General features: G+C 42.1%; 1 protein-coding gene across 32 annotated transcripts in view; it reads right to left on the minus strand.

Annotated features, from left to right (window-relative positions):
- LOC118371463 (MAP/microtubule affinity-regulating kinase 3-like) overlaps positions 1-20949 on the minus strand; it is a 128147-nt gene that overhangs the window by 99883 nt on the left and 7315 nt on the right. For all 32 annotated transcript variants that reach the window (XR_008071449.1, XR_008071447.1, XR_008071439.1 and 29 more), the window contains exons 2-3: positions 16375-16566; positions 15805-15858 (exon numbers count right to left, since the gene is read on the minus strand). Coding sequence is in view for 14 of the 32 variants with exons in the window: in XM_052471323.1 (XP_052327283.1) it covers positions 15805-15858; positions 16375-16566 (246 nt within the window). In the remaining 18 variants the exon portion in view is untranslated. The remainder of the gene's footprint in view (positions 1-15804; positions 15859-16374; positions 16567-20949) is intronic.

The raw sequence follows: 20949 nt of genomic DNA on the forward strand, positions 1-20949 counted from the left end.
GGGTCACTTGGAATTTTCCTTGCTTTTGAAAGGAAAGCACATTTTATGGCCTTTAAAATAACATCATCAAATTGATCAGAAATACAGTGTAGACATTGTTAATGTTGTAAATGACTATTGTAGCTGGAAACGTCTCATTATCAGCAACCATCACTCCTGTGTTCCAATGGCACGTTGTGTTGGCTAATCCAAGTTTATAATTTAAAAAAGGCTAATTGATCACTAGAAAACCCTTTTGCAATTATATTAGCACAGCTGAAAACTGTTGTACTATTTAAAGAAGAAATAAAACTGCCCTTCTTTAGACAAGTTGAATATCTGGAGCGTCAGCATTTGTGGGCGGCAGGTACCCTAGTGGTTAGAGCGTTGGGCCAATAACTGAAAGGTTGCTAGACCGAATCCCCGAGCTGCTAAGGTAAAAATCTGTCGTTCTGCCCCTGAACAAGGCACTTCTTAACTGACTTGCCTAGTTACATAACTACATTTTTTTATATTTATAAACAGCATTTGTGGGTTCAATTACAGGCTGAAAATGCCCGAAACAAAGAATTTTCTTCTGAATCTTGTCAATCTTGTTCTGAGAAATTAAGTCTATCCCATGTGAGAAATAGCCAAGAAACTGAAGATCTCGTACAGTGCTGTGTAATACTCCCTTCACAGAACAGCACAAACTGGCTCTAACTAGAATAGAAAGAGGAGTGGGAGGCCCCGATGCACAACTGAGTAAGAGGACAGGTACATTAGAGTGAAACAAGTCCTCAACTGGCAGCTTAATTAAATAGTACCTGCAAAACATCCGTCTCAACGTCAACAATGAAGAAGCGACTCCGGGATGCTGGCCTTCTAGGCAGAGTTGCAAAGAAAAAGCCATATCTCAGACTGGCCAATAAAAATAAAATGAAGAAGACAGGCAAAAGAACACAGCCACTGGATAGAGGAACTCTGCCTAGAAGGCCAGCATCCCAGAGTCGCCTCTACACCGTTGACGTGATGAACACGATGCAAGTCTTGGAATATTTTTATTCTGTACAGGGTTCCTTTTTTCACTCTGTAATTTAGGTTAGTATTGTGGAGTAACTACAATGTTGTTGATCCATCCTCAGTTGTTTTCTCGTATCACGGCCATTTAAATCTAACTAGTTTAAAATCACCACTGGCCTCATGGTGAATTTCAGAGCAGTTTCCTTCCTCTCCGTCAACTGAGTTAGGAAGGACGCCTGTGTCTTTGTAGTGACTGGGGTGTATTGACACACCATCCAAAGTGTAATTAATAACTTCACCATGCTCAAAGAAAAATGAAATGTCTACCAACAGGTGCCCTTCATTACGAGGCATTAGAAAACCTCCCTGGTCTTTGTCATTGAATCTGTTCTTGAAATTCACTGCTCGGCTGAGGGACCTTACAGATAATTGCATGTGTGGGTTACAGAGAGGAGGTAGTCATTCAAACATCATTTTAAACACCATTATTGTACACAAAGTTAGTCCATGGAACTTATCTGACTTGTTAAGGACATTTTTACTCCTGAACTTAATTATGCTTGCCATAACAAAGGGGTTGAATACTTATTGACTGAAGACATTTCAGCTTGACATTTTTTATATAAAATTTGTTCAAATAAAAAAAATAAAAAAATCTAAAAACATAATTCCAGTTTGACATTATGGGGTATTGGGTGTAATTCAGGCAGTAACAATAAAATGTGGGAAAAAAAATAAATGGGGGTGTGAATACTTTCTGAAGACACTGTGTTCCAGAGACAGTGGCTTAGACCGCTGGACCAACCCATGCCACATTCTGTTGCTAGTCTTATCAGTTGGTGTTGTGTTAGGCAGGCAGGTTGTTTGTGCACAGTTGCTAGGCCTTAATTTCACTCCTAGCTGGCCCTCAAACCACAGGCAGATTAACACATCCTCCCCTGGCCCTGGAGCAATAATGCCTTCGGTCACCATTTGCGGACTGACCTCACCCACTCCCACACACACGTACACACACTTGCAGACACAGTTGTCAGATCTTACTTTGACCACTTTGGTCGCAGGAGGAAAATAATCGTGCAGGATGAGGATCTGAATTCATATTTAGAATCGCCACCAGGGTGCAACTGGAAGCAGTGTTTGTAGGCTATATTATATTGAACATCAGTTCAAGTAGCCTATGTAGCGCGTCTGGTGTGAATTCTTATGTGGATTATAATAAATTGACAGGGTGTAGATCAATTGTTTTACTACATGTTCAAAGCAAGTAATTGCCAGAAGAAATGCATGGCTACCTCAGTGCATGTGTGGTCCAATGGATACAGCCCCTGATCCCGGCACACGCATCCCTAAATCGTCATTGGTTGGAATCCGGCCCACTACCGCCTTTTGAATTTTTTAGGAGGAACTAGTACTTTTCTAGTTCCGCTCTGTTGGAAATTTCTGAAACTTAAGTTTTACTCCGTTACATTTTACCAAATCACTTCGGTTACATAGATTTATATTATTATTGTTTTCACTGTTGGATAAATAGCTCGTAACTTCAAAATTGTGATTTTGGTTCCTATTGGTTCCCTTTAAATGCCTGTATGAACGTTTCACAACACCTTGTCCAATTAAACATATTCAAAATAGCTTGTAATAAACACTTAAGTTCATTGGCTCTCAAAGTTGTCCCTCAAAACCTGTGTCTCCACCACAGCTCATGAACTGAAGCGCATGTCTTCACTCCTGAGGATATTTTTGTTTGTGGGTTCTTAGCTCGATACAAGAGGTAAGTAGCACCAATTACCTTCTGCCTTTGTCCTATTATATATTTCTAGAGTCAGAAAATGTATTTTGAGGGTGAATGCAAAGCAGATGGCTAGGTAGCTAATTAGATGGATATTTAGCCAGCTTTGGCTAACCCAGAATCAGACAAAGTTTAATCTCCAGTTTTTAGCTTCCAATATGATTTCTGCTTGTTTGTCCCATAGGGTGGGGCACAATTGGCCCAGTGTCGTCTGGGTTAAGGGAGGGTCTGGCCAGGGTAGGCCATCATTGTAAATAATAATTTGTTCTTAACTGACTTGCCTAGTTAAATAAAAGAATATGAAAAAAAAGCTATTAGGTTGCCACTAGATAAGCTAGCTAGCTAGTGTCAACCATGTGTATGTGTGTGTGTGTTCAGAAGAGGAAGGTAAATCCGGTTGTCTAGAAGGGATACAGCCGTTGTCAAAAATGTACTTTTCATAGCAGGCTATGAGAACTTAAGCAGCAGGTTAGGGGGGAGTGGCTCAATGTTAGGAAAATGGTGAGCTAAAATACCCCCAAAAATATACTTAACAAAAGCTGCATCCCATCTAGACATGACTGGTAAATCCTACTTTAGCAGGAAAAAGATGATTGAGTTGACTATGGAAATTGATATCTGCACTGTTTGAATATTTATTACTTATACGATTCTTACCTGAAAACCTACCTTGATGTTTAATTCCATGCTGAAATCTGACTTGCATAATAGTAACATTGATAGTGAAATTTCGATATTGATTGTTGTTTGACTGTTGTAACACTTACAGTGGCTTGCGAAAGTATTCACCCCCCTTGGCATTTTTACTATTTTGTTGCCTTACAACCTGGAATTAAAATAGATTTTTGGGGGGTTTGTATCATTTGAATTACACAACATGCCTACCACTTTGAAGATGAAAAATATTTATTATTGTGGAACAAACAAGAAATAAGACAAAAAAACATTACTTGAGCGTGCATAACTATTCACCCCCCCCCAAAGTCAATACCTTGTAGAGCCACCTTTTACAGCAATTACAGCTGCAGTCTCTTGGGGTGTCTCTGTAAGCTTGGCATATCTAGCCACTGGGATTTTTGCTCATTCTTCAAGGCAAGATTGCTCCAGCTCCTTCAAGTTGCATGGGCTCCGCTGATGTACAGCAATCTTTAAGTCTTACTACAGATACTCAATTGGATTTAAGTCTGGACTTTGACTAGGCCATTCCAAGACATTTAAATGTTTCCCCTTAAACCACTCGAGTGTTGCTTCAGCAGTGTGCTCAGTATGCTCATTGTCCTGCTGGAAGGTGAACCTCTGTCCCAGTCTCAAATCTTTGGAAGACAAACAGGATTCCCTCAAGATTTTTCCTATATTTAGCACCATCCATCATTCCTTCCATTCTGACCAGTTTCCCAGTCCCTGCCGATGAAAAACATCCCCACAGCATGATGGTGCCACCAACATGCTTCACTGTGGGGATGGTGTTCTCCGGATGATGGGAGGTGGTGGGTTTGCGCCAGACATAGGGTTTTCCTTAATGGCCAAAAAGCTCAATTTTAGTCTCACCTGACCAGAGTATCTTCTTCCATATGTTTAGGGAGTCTCCCACATGCCTTTTGGCAAACAGCACTCTTTGGGCGACTCTTTCGTAAAGCCCAGCTCTGTGGAGTGTACAGCTTAAAGTGGTCTTATGGACAGATACTCCAATCTCCGCTGTGGAGCTTTGCAGCTCCTTCAGAGTTCTTTGGTCTCTTTGTTGCCTCTAACTAATGCCCTCCTTGCCTGGTCTGTGAGTTTTGGTGGGCAGCCCTCTCTTGGCAGGTTTGTTGTGGTGCCATATTCTTTCCATCGAACTAATTATGTAACTTCTGAAGGTAATTGGTTGCCCCAGATCTTATTTAGAGGCTTCATAGCAAAGGGGGTGAATACATATGCACGCACCAATTTTCCGTTTTTAATTTTCTGAAACAAGTTATTTTTTTCATTTCACTAATTTTGACTATTTTGTGTATGTCCATTACATGAAATCCAAATAAAAATCAATTTAAAACTACATGTTGTAATGCAACAAAATAGGAAAAATGCCAAGGGGGTGAATACTTTTGTAAAGCACTGTACCTGATCCTCCTTGATATTTCCTTCTGAGTAAAAAAAAATGAAACATCACACTTGGTGTAAATCTTTTTAGTGCACATTCCCAATCACATGTACTTGAAATTAAAATGTTCTTTTAATGATATTGAAATTGTAAAATTATTCCAATGTCTCGATTACCATTTTTTTCCCCCATCTACATAACATTGCAAAAATTAGAAACTTTGTCCAAAAAATTATGCAGAAAAATTAATCCATGCTTTTGTTACTTCTAGGTTAGATTACAACAATGCTCTACTTTCCGGCTATCTGAATAAAGCACCACATAAACTTCAGTTAGTGCTAAACATTAGAATCTTGACTAGAACCAACCAATTTGATCATATTACTCCATTGCTAGCCTCTCTACACTGGCTTCCGGTAAGTCAAGGACAGATTTCAAGGGTTTACTGCTAACCTACAAAGCGTTACTTACATGGGCTTGTTCCTACCCATCTTTTCGATTTGGTCCTGTCGTACATACCTACACATAAGCTATGGTCACAAGACGCAGGCCTCCTAATTGTCCCTAGAATTTCTAAGCAAACAGCTGGAGGCAGGGCTTTCTCCTATAGAGCTCCATTTTTATGGAATGGTCTGCCTACCCATGTGAGAGACGCAGACTCAGTCTCAACCTTTAAGTCTTTACTGAAGACTCATCTCTTCAGTGGGTCATATGATTGAGTGTAGTCTAGCCCAGGACTGTGAAGGTGAATGGAAAGGCACTGGAGCAACAATCCGCCCTTGCTGTCTCTGCCTGGCCGTTTTCCCTTTCCACTGGGATTCTCTGCCTCTAACCCTATTACAGGGCCAAGTCACTGGCTTACTGGTGCTCTTCCATGCCGTCCCTAGGAGGGGTGCGTCACTTCAGTGGGTTGAGTCACTGATGTGATCTTCCTGTCCGGGTTGGCGCCCACCCTTTGGTTGTGTCGTGGCAGAGATCTTTGTGGGCTATACTCGGCCTTGTCTCAGGATGGTAAGTTTAAGATATCCCTCTAGTGGTGTGGGGGCTATGCTTTGGCAAAGTGGGTGGGGTTATATCCTGCCTGGTTGGCCTTGTCCGGGTGTATCGTCGGACGGGGCCACAATGTCTCCTGACCCCTCCTGTCTCAGCCTCCAGTATTTATGCTGCAGTAGTTTGTGTCAGGGGGCTAGGGTCAGTCTGTTATATCTGGAGTATTTCCCCTGTCTTATCCGGTGTCCTGTGTGAATTTAAATATGCACTCTCTAATGTTCCCTCTCTCAGGACCTGAGCCCTAGGACCATGCCTCAAGACTACCTGGCCTGATGACTCCTTGCTGTCCCCACACCACCTGGCCATGCTGCTGTTCTGCCTGTGGCTATGGAACCCTGACCTGTTCACCGGACGTGCTACCTGTCCCAGACCTGCTGTTTTCAACTATCTAGAGACAGCAGGAGCGGTAGAGATACTCTGAATCATCGGCTCTGAAAAACCAACTGACATTTACTCCTGAGCTGACCTGTTGCACCCTCGACAACCACTGTGATTATTATTATTTGACCCTGCTGGTCATCTATGGACATTTGAACATAATATAATAATAATATATGCCATTTAGCAGACGCTTTTATCCAAAGCGACTTACAGTCATGTGTGCATACATTCTACGTATGGGTGGTCCCGGGGATCGAACCCACTACCCTGGCGTTACAAGCGCCATGCTCTACCAACTGAGCTACAGAAGGACCCCCAACATCTTGGCCGTGTTCTGTTATAATCTCCACCCAGCACAGCCAGAAGAGGACTGGCCACCCTTCATAGCCTGGTTCCTCTCTAGGTTTCTTCCTATGTTCTGGCCTTTCTAGGGAGTTTTTCCTAGCCACCGTACTTCTACACCTGCTTGCTGTTTGGGGTTTTAAGGCTGGGTTTCTATACAGCACTTTGACATCAGCTGATGTAAGAAGGGCTTTATAAATACATTTGATTGATAGATATTAAGTCAACTTTGACTTACGGGGGGGGGGATGCGACCGTCCAAGCTCTGCAGAATTTTCTGCAAAGAGACAGAATTTGTTTTGGTCCTGTCCATATGTAGCTTGTTTTTGGTCACAGGTCCAGAAATGGCTGAAGAATTGCAACATTTACCTGGAGCTAACCTTGCAAATAGCACTACTAGGTGATCTGAAAAGGCATAGTCAAAATCGATCAATAATCTAATAATACTTTTAGCAAAAATGTTTATTTTCAATTTACAATCTGTAGAAACAAATAAGAATATAAAGGTTCAGAACTTTTGTGAAACATCACAGCACAGGTCCTTCTGTGGCTCAGTTGGTAGAGCATGGCGCTTGTAACGCCAGGGTAGTGGGTTCGATTCCCGGGACCACCCATACGTAGAATGTATGCACACATGACTGTAAGTCGCTTTGGATAAAAGCGTCAGCTAAATGGCATATATTATTATTATTATTATTAAAAATATAAATCCAATATGGATGGTGTTAAGAGATATGAGAAGGGTTGAATGGAGCTGAATGTTGGGACTAATAACAAGATAACTCAAGTAAAACGGATATGGGTTAAGAACTTTTGTGAAAGAGCACACACAGTTTGAAAGACATGGCAAATAGAAGTCCAACCTGGATGGACATCAGAAATAGATGGGAGAGGTTGAGGGTAGGAGGACAGGAGTAAAAACAAACTAAATAGAACTACTGTAAAATAGACATAATATGTATGTATACGCTGGAGGTAGAGGCCTAAGCGTTGTTTACTAGTTTACTCCAATTGGGGGACGGGTGGTAGGGTTAGATAGTAATAAAGAGAGAGATATAATATATACACACAGTAACAGTCAAAAGTTTGGACACACCTACTCATTCAAGGGTTTTTCTTTATTTTTACTATTTTCTACATTGTAGAATAATAGTGAAAACATCAACACTATGAACACATGGAATCATGTAGTACCCAACAAAAAGTGTTAATCAAATCAAAATACATTTTATATTTGAGATTCTTCAAAGTAGCCACCCTTTGCCTTGATGAAAGAGAACTGCTCATTTTCAATTTCCTGATCCAGCAGGAAAATTAGACTACAAATGAGTGATCAAGTTAAGATCCGACATCTGTACACTCACAAATGTGTAGAAACATTCAGACCTGTACATATGCATGCACGCATACACTCACAGGTACACACACGTCTCTGGCCATCATAACAAGTAGCATGACACCTGATCTAGCTGTACTCAAGTCATGTTGACTACTCGGTCAGTAGTTAACATGACTTGTCCTGTATGGGTTAAGATGTCCAAAGACAACTGCTGTGACTGGATCGGCGGCTGTGCTGTCCAATGCAATGACCGGTCCCAAATTGAAAATGGGTTTTGTCTCAGGTTGTCTTTTTTGCAGTCAAGCTTTGCATCTCTAAAAAGATAACTAGATCATATTTATGGTGTTCCTGAGACATAATAACCAGTGCAGCAAGACTGCGAAGACGACAACCTGGAACAGGAGAGAAGTTGAAAACTGTCCCTTCTAATGGACTAATGTGGTGACTGTGTCACAAACCATAAAGGTGGACAAGATGTCGCCACAGCGGTTTGGCCTTGCACATTCACTGCTAACCGTCTTGAGGGTTTGGCTTGAAACAAACCGGACAGTTCAATTTGGCTTTCTCTTATTGGATTGACACGGGCATTAGCTGGCTGGGGTTTCAGTTGTTGAAACTAGTGCTGCACCAATAAGACATTTTTTGGCCGATACCGATATTCAATATTTTCCTTGCCAAAAAAAACTAAAGTCACCCTTCCGGTTTGAAGTGGCCTTCAGGGGGAAATAACAAGATCCTAGGGAAATATGACTACAGTCGAGCACATCACAAATATCTCCACGTGCCAGGGAGGTGGCTCTAAAGGACAATGTTTTTATTTTTCCTTCTATTACATTTGGGTATTGTTTTAGTCAGATTGCTCATATGAACCCAAGCAGATAATTAATTTCAGTGAGGCAGGTATCGTCACACAAATCCCCCCTGAAATTAGCTTGTTCAAGGCAATCCTCGGTTATGGATGATAAACGCCCTTAGCGCCGGGTGGTGACTCATCGCTTCACAAACAGGGCCCAGGAGGAAGGAAGCAGGCTGGCTCGGTGGTGTGGGTGTGGGAGCGAGGATTGCCTGCGCCTGCCTGGGGTCATGAAGGGACAGGTTGCTGGATAGATTTAACGTAGCCACAGCCACCCCCTGCCCCCCCCAGCTTCTGACCGTTGCCTGGCCCCTCAAATACGACCTAGACATGAGCACCTCTGAGGTCAAATGTCTGACAGAGAATTATGAGGAAAGAAAATACGTGCAGTGCGACAGCCACTCTGACGTGCCAACCAAAAATTAAAACAAAAGGACTCCCATTACAGTACGGAGTATTGCCTGGAAAGCTGCGGTGATGACGGGGCGGCATGTCCAGTATTTTGGGATTGCGTAAACAGTGCAAAAGGTTCCGCGAGGTGGTTTCGAGAGGAAGGCCCAGGGTTCGAGAGGAAGGCCCAGGGTTTGAGAGGAAGGCCCAGGGTTTGAGAGGAAGGCCCAGGGTTCGAGGGGAAGGCCCAGGGTTCGAGGGGAAGGCCCAGGGTTCGAGGGGAAGGCCCAGGGTTCGTATTCTAACGCTGCACTATGGATTTTTTTTAATAATATAGCACAGGGAAAACAAATCTCACTGTCCTGGAGAAAGAATAGCAGAAATCAAATGTTCCAGAAACATTAGATGGCAGTGTGCCTCTAGAGTACCAGAGAGAGGAGTCCAGGCCGAGAGGAATCCCTTACGGGGCCTGCGTTTCCTCCATTGAGGGTGTGTCCGCCTGTACCCTCCACAACGACGACGTCTGGGGGAGTAGACATCAGCTGCGGCAGACTAATGCCCTGCAGCGACGTTTACATCCAGAGGGGTTGAAGTCTCAGTGTCTCATGACTCTAACCAGGACTGAACTCCACAACCGCCGACACATTTAGGACTAGTTATTTCTTTTCAGTCATTCAAAGCTATTAAAACAGAATTGGTGAATTTTGTGGCTGGGGATTATTTTTTATATATGTCTTTTTTGTTGTTATTGAGTGCCCCAAAATCAGTTCTCTCTCCACCTCAAATCCTCTAGCACGTGCCCTCCCGATAGAAGAACACAACGCCTGGTGACTCAGTCTGCAGAAGACATCGGCAAGGAACACAGAAGAAATGTACTAATGGTGGGGATACAAAGAGTCAGACAATCAATCTTCCCAGAGCCCTTGGATGATGGGCGTCTGTGATCTCTTAAAGATAAAGGGTGTGAGGGATGTCATACGACACATCACTGTAGACACTTGTTTCTTTATAAAATAGTAGCACAGGTGTATAGTTAATTTGGTTGGCTCCTCATCCTAACATCCTATGAAAGCATTCCTTATTTTGTATCTGAATGACCCCCCCCACCCCCAACATAGAGTGTGCTATACAAAAGCCAGACAGCCCCCCAGACGTTATGAAAAATCAGGTCAAGCCCAGACACAACAGCTAAACAAATGGAGCACCACAGACATAACAGCAACAGTCCCTTTCTGCTACTGATGTCGACGCCAATGAATGAGGTCACTGCTTTGCCAGAAGCAAACAAAAAAAAGGGACTGGCCAACATAGCTAGGGGTCACCAGACAACCCTGATTGCTCCGGCACACGCATTCCTGAGGCATCGCTAACTGTAGTCCCGGTCCCTGTCCCAAAACTGAGTTACACCTACAAAAACACAGAGTACCTGCTCACCCTTCTGCTTCCACAATAGGGTAAATTACAATATGTGGAGGAGTTGGAAACTTGATGTTGTTCTTCAATCAAAAGCGGTAACTGGAAGTTACCCGAGTTGGACCAAAAAAAAATCCTTCTTCCCGTGCTGTGAGAAAGATGAATGAACACCATAATTGGGTATCTTTTTTTTCCTCAAACATGAATCATTCTCTTCCTGATTATATTCATCCAAACATGCAGCACAGTACAGGCAGACCATTGTTTCGTCTTTCCCCAGAAATTCACTGTGGCCAGCTTGGGTTGAACATGGCTTCATACTAGTGGAATAATAGACATTATTGTGTAGACACTCATTTTAATCCATAAACACAAAAGTGTGAAAACATTTTGAATGTGAACCCGCTATGTTGATACAGAGCCGACAAGATACATTTGTATTCTGATGGCTATAGTTGTAAGGCACTAACATTTAGAGGTAAAAATCAACTGATGTCATCTACCAAAGCTGAAAACTATTCTCCTGCTCTACATCTCACCTCCTCCTTCCAACCCCACACATCCTACGGCTGACTACCATGGCTCCCGGCGCCCAGGTAAGGGCGACGTCGCCTCGAGCAGAGCCATTGATGTGTTTGAAGGGTTTTAATAGTATACTTCAAGCTCATCCTCCGCTACTTGTATTCACATCCCGGTGCCCTGACCTCGGGTGTTCATAAAACCACATCGCTTCCAAAAGCAGGAAGATTGACTGAATCGACAGTGGGGCTCTCCTCCCACTACCACCAATTACATAAGAGGTCACACGTCACACCACAGCAAATAAAAATAGTCTGCAGCGAACGAGTCTGTGAAAACAAACCGATGAGCACAAGAGGGAATGTAAAGAATGCTGGTGGGATGAAAAAATGTTTTAGCTGTACAAAAAGGTGCCCATTGTCAGAATGAGGTCCTGAGATGTGTTTGTGGGCCAGTGTATTTTAATCTAGGATGCCCCGATAGACTGTACAAAAAAAATATATATATATAAAAGAAGAAAAGAATAGAAATAGAATATAAAATGTCAAATTAAATCAGTCCAGTGGTCACACTCTTCAACTGTGATGTTCTCAGACATCACGTGTTGTTTTGCTCACCACTTCTGAGTATAATCCATCTTCAATCCATACCATCATTGGGTGGCTTTTTATTTTATTTTTTAAATATCCACACATCCAAAGTAAAAAAACTTTCCACCTGAATCAGGTTTAAAGATGACATGAGAGTGAATGACAGATGTATTTAACAGCAGGGAAGATAGACCGCTTTAATATCGTTCCCATTAGGGGTATTCAGATGAGTTTAACATTCAAAACGATTTACCACTACAGCATTTCCTGTGTGTTACCATTCATATCCTTCAAGTCAACATCAACTAACTTCGTCCCAAAGCTGCCATAGTAATCCAGTTGAACAGACTGAGCAGACCTTTCAACATGGACCCAGAGGTCTTACAGATAAAACTTCCTCAGTGACCAGTAATGGGTCAAAGGGTCAGACCATAGAGACGATGACTTATCAAACAATAAAACGCTGTGAGGACAATAAAGTGCTGTGTGGAGGTAAAACGCTGTGAGGACAATAAAGTCCTGTGTGGAGGTAAAACGCTGTGAGGACAATAAAGTCCTGTGTGGAGGTAAAACGCTGTGAGGACAATAAAGTGCTGTGTGGAGGTAAAACGCTGTGTGAACAATAAAGTCCTGTGTGGAGCTAAAACGCTGTGAGGACAATAAAGTGCTGTGTGGAGGTAAAACGCTGTGAGGACAATAAAGTGCTGTGTGGAGGTAAAACGCTGTGAGGACAATAAAGTGCTGTGTGGAGGTAAAACGCTGTGAGGACAATAAAGTGCTGTGTGGAGGTAAAACGCTGTGAGGACAATAAAGTGCTGTGTGGAGGTAAAACGCTGTGAGGACAATAAAGTGCTGTGTGGAGGTAAAACGCTGTGAGGACAATAAAGTGCTGTGTGGAGGTAAAACGCTGTGAGGACACGTCAAGCTTGTAAAAGCTATCCGGCTCTGTTGGACGCCCACTGGAGGCTCAGTTACGCAATGGCGCAGAACCAGGAATTGTTTTAGACCACTTCATCAAGCAGATGCCTGTTGGCTTCGCCTGCCGACCCAGAAAGCAGTAGGCTCCTGGTGAAGAGCTAAGCACCCGGGTGGAGAGTGAGAAGCTAGAGAGAGAGAGAGAGAGCGCAGCATGACACTCGCCCGCTCTCCTCTCCTTCATCGTCCTTGTGTTCATCCTCTCCCCTCTCTCTCCCTCCCTACTTACCACCAACCATCCTGTATACCCACAGTTCAAGCCACGGGCTGTCAATTGGCCAGCGAATGGAAAGCAAACCAAATCGATGGCCTGGAAAAACAAGTGCTGGCTAATTATAGGAGTTGGTGGGGTGGAGGGGGGGAGGGGGGGGGGGTGAACGTCATCAGTCTCCACCGACCCCAATGTGACAGTCTGATCTATATAGCTGAAGGAAGGGGGGCAGACACGACAGGGCAGTAGCCGCAGTCTGGTAAATTGCCACCCTGGTAAATTGCACCGTAGCAAAGTCTACTACAGTTTCAAGTGGGACTCAGAAAATATTTGTGGGGGTGGTTCGGTGAAATATAAATATGACATTATTAGTTGGCACATGTCCTAATTTTAGGTTAGGGTTTGTCTGCCACAAACATTATTGGTGGAAAAGGTTACGGCACTCAAAATGGTTTTTCCTTTAACTATATTTGGGCCAGCTTGCATGTTTAAGCGTCGGATCATTTCAGCTTTCATCAGAGCATAATAATAAACAGCCCCTGAAGAAGACAGTTTGGGTCCTGTGTGCTCCAGATCCTCTGTACTTCCAACGGGTCAACAGCCCGTTCTTTTCCCCACTTCCAGCCCAGACCCCAGTTGCTGCATCTCTTTCCTTGTTGGCAGGGCCAGCGCTGTTCTTTCACCAGCCTCCCATTCTGAGATCTCCTCCGAGGGTATTATTAGCAGCCTCTGAAATCCAAGTCTGCTGAGGTTTCCTCTACCAGCCACCACTTTACCCCCTGCCTCCCACCATGCAGTGCAGTACAACCACTTAGACCTTTAAGGGGGTCTGCACTCTGCACCTCTGCTCAAACTAATTCTGAGTCTGCTGTGAAGTTTGTGAGTTACACACACTGAAATTAAGCTAGTTGTGCTTCCAAGACACGTAGTGAAGCACCCAGAATCCCAACATGTCAAAATCCCATGGGGGAATCGTATTAGTTAGCTATAATTGTGCATTTCGGTACAAAACTAGTTTCAAGGGCTACTTGATGAAGGGAAGTCCCATACACTCACAGGCCACCTCTATCAAAATAAAAGACAGACTGATTTTATAATATATCATGGAAATAGGGCATGAAGTGTTACTAATGTACTAACACTTTTCACCGCATACAGCTTTCAAAGTAGGAATATTATATACAGTTGAAGTCGGAAGTTTACATACACTTAGGTTTGAGTCATTACAACTAGTTTTTAAACCACTCCACAAATTTAATGTTAACAAAACTACAGTTTTGGCAAGTCGGTTAAGACAACAACAATTGTTTACAGACAGATTATTTCACTTATAATTCACTATATCACAATTCCAGTGGGTCAGAAGTTCACATACACTAATTTGACTGTGCCTTTAAACAGCTTGGAAAAATCCAGAAACTAATGTCATGGCTTTAGAAGCTTCTGATAGGCTAATTGACATAATTTGAGTCAATTGGAGGTGTACCTGTGGATGTATTTCAAGGCCGACCTTCAAACTCAGTGCCTCTTTGCTTGACATCATGGGAAAATCAAAAGAAATCAGCCAAGACCTCAGAAAAAAAATGGTACACCTCCACAAGTCTAGTTCATCCTTGGGAGCAATTATCAGACTCCTGAAGGTACCACATTCATCTGTACAAACAATAGTACGCAAGTATAAACACCATGGGACCATGCAGCTGTCATACAGCTCAGGAAGGAAACACGTTCTGTCTCCTAGAGATGAACGTACTTTGTTGCGAAAAGTGCATATCAATCCCAGAACAACAACAAAGGACCTTGTGAAGATGCTGGAGGAAACAGGTACAAAAGTATCTATATCCACAGTAAAACGAGTCCTATATCAACATAACCTGAAAGGCCGCTCAGCAAGGAAGAAGTAAGTAACTGCTCCAAAACCGCCATAAAAAAGCCAGACTACGGGTTGTAACTGCACATGGGGACAAAGATTGTACATTTTGGTCTGATGAAACAAAAATATAACCGTTTGGCCATAATGACCATCGTTATGTTTGGAGGAAAAAGGGGGAGGCTTGCAAGCCGAAGAACACCATCCCAACCGTGAAGCACGGGGGTGGCAGCATCATGCTTTGGGGGTGCTTTGCTGCAGGAGGGACTGGTGCACTTCACAAACTAGATGGCATCATGAGGGAGGAAAATTATGTGGATATATTGAAGCAACATCTCAAGACATCAGTCAGGAAGTTAAAGCTTGGTCGCAAATGGATCTTCCAAATGGACAACGACCCCAAGCATACTTCCAAAGTTGGGGCAAAATGGTTTAAGGACAACAAAGTCAAGGTATTGGAGTGTCCATCACAAAGCCCGGACCGCAAAACTATAGAAAATTTGTGGGCAGAACTGAAAAAGCGTGAGCAAGCAAGGAGGCCTACAAACCCGACTCAGTTACACCAGCTCTGTCAGGAGGAATGGGCGATAATTCACCCAACTTATTGTGGGAAGCTTGTGGAAGGCTACCTGAAACAATTGACCCAAGTTAAACAATTCAAAAGGCAATGCTACCCAATTACTAATTGAGTGTATGTAAACTTCTGACCCACTGGGAATGTGATGAAAGAAATAAAAGCTGAAATAAAACACTCTACACTATTACTCTGACATTTCACATTCTTAAAATAAAGTGGTGATCCTAACTGACGTAAGACAGGGAATTTTAATAGGATTAAATGTCAGGGACTGTGAAAAACTGAGTTTCAATGTTTTTTTGGCTAAGGTGTATGTAAACTTCTGACTTCAACTGTACACTGCAGTGGAGGCCTAATGATATCCCAGTCCTCTACAACCAGAGAATGCACATGGAAAAGGATGTGCAGTGTCCAATAGGGAGACAAGACAGGTTTTTCTTTTACCTTTTGAAGGCTGGTAGGATTCAGCTGTGTCTTGTCGATGATTTTGATGGCAACCTGTCAAGAGAGAGTAAAGGGGGGAGAAGAAAAAAAATCACTTCCTGTTGAAACCACTTCACATAGGAATTGGCATGCCTATCGGCTGGCCACTCAACAATAACAAACTTGTTTTTTCAGATTGCCACGGTGCCATTTTAGAGTGTGTAAAGCACTGCCGCCTCTAGGAGAACTGAGGGCTGGAGGGGGTCTCAATACAATTTGCCTCTTGCTTGTTGCTTCAGTAAGTTTAGTACATTTAATACAATTTCCCCAACTTGCATTTTATTTGTTTCACCAACAAACAAAATGCAATTACCGTGACTACTGTTACAATTGGTGCAGAGTGTTGCCCCTTGACTTGTCAAGTACAGCAAGGGCGAGGTGGCTGGTATCAGCTAAATCTACTAACCAACATTGTACTCATATATATATATATATATTTTTTTTTAAGCAAACAATTATTGTAATCTATTCTACCTTAGGTTATTCTACCCTAGCCAAACAAATGAGAAAATGTTCCTGCTGCTGTCTCACCTCTCGGCCCGTGAGGATGTGACGCGCCAGCTTGACCTTGGCAAAGTTGCCCTTTCCGATGGTTTTGAGCAGCCGGTAGTTGCCGATGTGCGGCTGCTCGTCGGCGCACGAGGCAATGGAGTTCCGGCAGCGGGCGCCTGAGCGTACGGGCCGCGTGGTGACCTCGTTGCGCCCATCGGTGTGCGAGGTGTGCTGTGGGCAGGAGATTAGAAGAAGGTCAAAAGTAATTTGAAGTTGCATGTCAGAGAATATCGACTAAACAGGACATCGATCTTGTGTAGACACACAGCAGCATGGCACCTAAGAGCTTGACAATCAAAAGCCAAAGCTAGAAAAGGTCAATTTCCTGAAGAATAATTGTGAGTTTGTTTCAGCAGTCTAAAAGTATGTTTTATGGTAGTGGAAGAAGCACACTAGCACAATAACTCCATTCTTGGGACATATCAAATTTGTCTCACAACACGTGGAAAGCAAAGACTAGACAAATAATGAGGTAATCATTGATTTGAGTTTAATCCTGATTAAATGGAATCGGTTGAAACAAATAACAGGTTTATAAAAATGTTCATGGAGCTACGGCCTTTCCTAAACTGGGGCGGCCTAGTGGTTAGAGCGTTGGACTAGTAACCGGAAGGTTGCAAGTTCAAACCCCCGAGCTGACATGGTACAAATCTGTCGGTCTGCCCCTGAACAGGCAGTGAACCCACTGTTCCTAGGCCGTCATTGAAAATAGGAATTTGTTCTTAACTGATCTTGCCTAGTAACATAAAAGGTAAAATAAAAACTCTTTCCAAGAAAGAAGGAACAAGACTCTCTCTACTACTGGAATAACCAATGTTCCTGGCCTGGAGGGCATTGATCAGAGCTCAACTTGTCAATAGACATTAAAACAATCACCGGGGACTGGGGTTCAATCCCCATGAGCAACCTTGCCAATTTCTCCCCCAACTTGCCAACTCATTTCCTAACTGTTTGAATAAAGTGTTCATCGAGCTGATGTTTTGGGGAGAAAAAGAATTCCTGGTGGCATTATATCTCCATTGGTAAAGATGGGAAAGGATACAAACGATTGGTGAATGTTTGACAAATGTTGTACAGCCATTAGCATGAGTTGCTGTTCTGAAGGGAATAAAGTCCTGGTCGTAAATAATGGTATCAGCACTGCCTGGTAATAAGAGGGTATAGTAGAGATTGCTGAATGTTTGAACAACGCTGTAACGTCATTAGCATTAGGTGAAAAGATTGAGCAAAGCACTTGAGTGAGCGTGCGGCTGCACTCACAGGGAAACCTTACAACAGTGTAATAACTCATCTGGAACAGACTCTTATTTTAGAATGCAGACCTTGAACAGACTCAAAATAGCTTAAGAGCCAATGTCTTTAAAAATGGGACATGTTGGTTGTTAAAATTGACTGCATACATATATATTTCAGTAAAACATACAGTTGAAGTCAGAAGCTTACATACACTTAGGTTGGAGTCATTAAAACTCGTTTCTCAACCTCCCCAAAAATGTCTTGTTAACAAACTATAGTTTTGGCAAGTCGGTTAGGACATCTACTTTGTGCATGACACAAGTCATTTTTCCAACAATTGTTTACAGACAGATTATTTTACTGTATCACAGTTCCAGTGGGTCAGAGGTTTACATACACTAAGTTGACTGTGCCTTTAAACAGCCTGGAAAATTCCAGAAAATTAATTGACATCATTTGAGGTGTACCTGTGGATGTATTTCAAGGCCTACCTTCAAACTCAGTGCCTCTTTGCTTGACATCATGAGAAAATCAAAAGAAATCAGCCAAAACCTCAGAAAAAAAAATGGTACACCTCCACAAGTCTGGTTCATCCTTTGGAGCAATTTCCAAATGCCTGAAGGTACCACGTTCATCTGTACAAACAATAGTACGCAAGTATAAACACCATGGGACCACGAAGCAATCATTCATCTCAGGAAGGAGACACGTTCTGTCTCCTAGAGATGAACGTACTTTGTTGCGAAAAGTGCAAATCAAGTTAAATACAGGTCAAATAAAAATAAATTAAAAATGGGGAAAAAGATCATACTTTTTGGAGAAATGTCCTCTGGTCTGATGAAACAAAAAATAGAACTGTTTGGCCATAATGACCATCGTTATGTTTGGAGGAAAAAGGGGGAGGCTTGCAAGCTGAAGAACACCATCCCAACCGTGAAGCACGGGGGTGGCAACATCATGTTGTGGAGGTGCTTTGCTGCAGGAGGGACTGGTGCACTTCACAAAATAGATGGCACCTTGAGGGAGGAAAATTATGTGGATATATTGAAGCAACATCTCAAGACATCAGTCAGGAAGTTAAAGCTTGGTCGCAAATGGGTCTTCCAAATGGACAACGACCCCAAGCATACTTCCAAAGTTGTTGCAAAATGGCTTAACTACTACAAAGTCATGGTATTGGAGTAGCCATCACAAAGTCCTGACCTCAATCCTATAGAGAATTTGTGGGCAGAACTGAAAAAGCATGAGCGAGCAAGGAGGCCTACAAACCTGACTCAGTTACACCAGCTCTGTCAGGAGGATTGGGCCAAAATTCACTCAAGCTTGTGGATGGCTACTGAAACAATTGACCAAAGTTAAACAATTCAAAGGCAACCAAATACTAATTGAGTGTATGTAAACTTCTTTCCCACCGGGAATGTGATGAAAGAAATTAAAGCTGAAATAAATAACTCTACTATCATTCTGACTATCATTCTGACACCCCCTTAAAAGATTTAGATGCACTATTGTAAAGTGGCTGTTCCACTGGATGTCATAAGGTGAATGCACCAATTTGTAAGTCGCTCTGGATAAGAGCGTCTGCTGCTAAATGACTTAAATGTAAATGTAATGTAAATGTCTTTCAAATCAGTTGTATCTTCACATACGCTCGATATCAATTCATTTATAGACTGACTGACTAACTACTGTGAGGTTTTGCACTGCTATCAACTGATAAGGTCCGGATACAAAGACAAGCTCCAAACACAATGAATGTAAGATTGAGAAAAATTAAACCTCACAGTGAGGCTCAGAAAGCCCTACTCACAGTTGAATCAACTAGTGCACTCGGAATTACTTTGGGAATGGCTTAGTGTAAAAAAGAAGTTTAATAAAATACAAGTAACACTTAAATAAATGTAATAATGAGATTTGCCAAAAAAAAGGGTTACTACGTCCTATGGAAAACCACACGTGTTTTATTAATGACAAGCAATTAGGGCTGTCCCAACAAACAAACAAATCCTGGTCGATCGAGAGTTCTGTTCTTTAAAATAAATTGATTGGTAGAAATGCTTAAATGTGTATTTTTCCTTTATATCCTATGTATTTGAATCAAATCAACTATATGCAATACACTTGTCCGATGCGTTAAGCGCTCTGTTTGATGAAATAGTTAAAACACAAATGATTAGAGGGAGTCTAACCGCAATTGATTTGATTGTGCCGGGCAGGACTTAAACTTGCTGTGATTTGTAAAAAAAAAAATTAAACATTTTTTAATAAATTACAGCGAGTGACTGTGACTAGCACACACAGTCTCTCTCTTCTTCCTGCTGCAGCAACCACCACAAAACATCAGTGTTTATTACGCTGTCCATGTTGCTGAAGCTGCAACATAATTACAGCCATTTCTGACTGAAAAGTCGTTACAGAAATCCCTCACTTGTTTCGGAAAAACATTTCCTAGTCCCTCAACCGTTGCTCTCTTTACATGACAGATGTATCCATCACATGCGCATGACCAATAGGGCCTGACCTATCAGCATATCATATTCACATCAATACATTGAACATATTCCAAATGCCTTAACACGTGACAGCAAATTGGATGCAGAGGATGTGACAAATGAATTTGAAACGGGGGGAATGTTTTCTGGTTGCTCAGGAGGTAAACAGTAAGTAGCAAGCGCTGCGTGGATATTGCGTTTGTCAAACAGGTGCTGTTATATTACAATATAATTTCTGACCGTTTGGAACAATGTAAACAACACTAAATAAATTAAAAGCGTACCAGAGAGTCAATTTAAAAACAAACGTTTTACATTTTTGTAAAGCCTTTATCACAGCAAAGACTAAAAACATTTATTTGTGAATGCCATTGCCGAAATGGAACGATTTAGTTATTGTTCACGCTAATTATTTAAGGCTTGCTGTGTTATTTTAAAACTAAAATGCTTGATTGCATTTCAAATGATGAATGACTCGTATGCTGTGTGATGACATGAACGAATGAATGATACAGTAGCCTATATAAATATTGAAAAATAGGCCAAAGTAAGTTACGGTATTATGACTAAACAGCATACGCTCTTAGGCCTACAGCTCGATGGTAGTTACACAAGGCTGCTAAGTTAAGTAATGTCATTATCATTAGTTATTAGAATGATGATAGCAATAATAACAATAAGAAGGAGATCAAGAATAAGAATAAGATCAAGAATAAGGAGGGTTATTTGTATTACAAATATTATTTGACAATTCGGAACAGCATAAATAACATAACACTAAATAAATAATACGAATGAAAAACATTAAGTGTAAAGCTTGTATTAC

This window comes from Oncorhynchus keta, chromosome 19 (assembly GCF_023373465.1).
Source record: "Oncorhynchus keta strain PuntledgeMale-10-30-2019 chromosome 19, Oket_V2, whole genome shotgun sequence".
NCBI classification, from domain to species: Eukaryota; Metazoa; Chordata; class Actinopteri; order Salmoniformes; family Salmonidae; genus Oncorhynchus; species Oncorhynchus keta.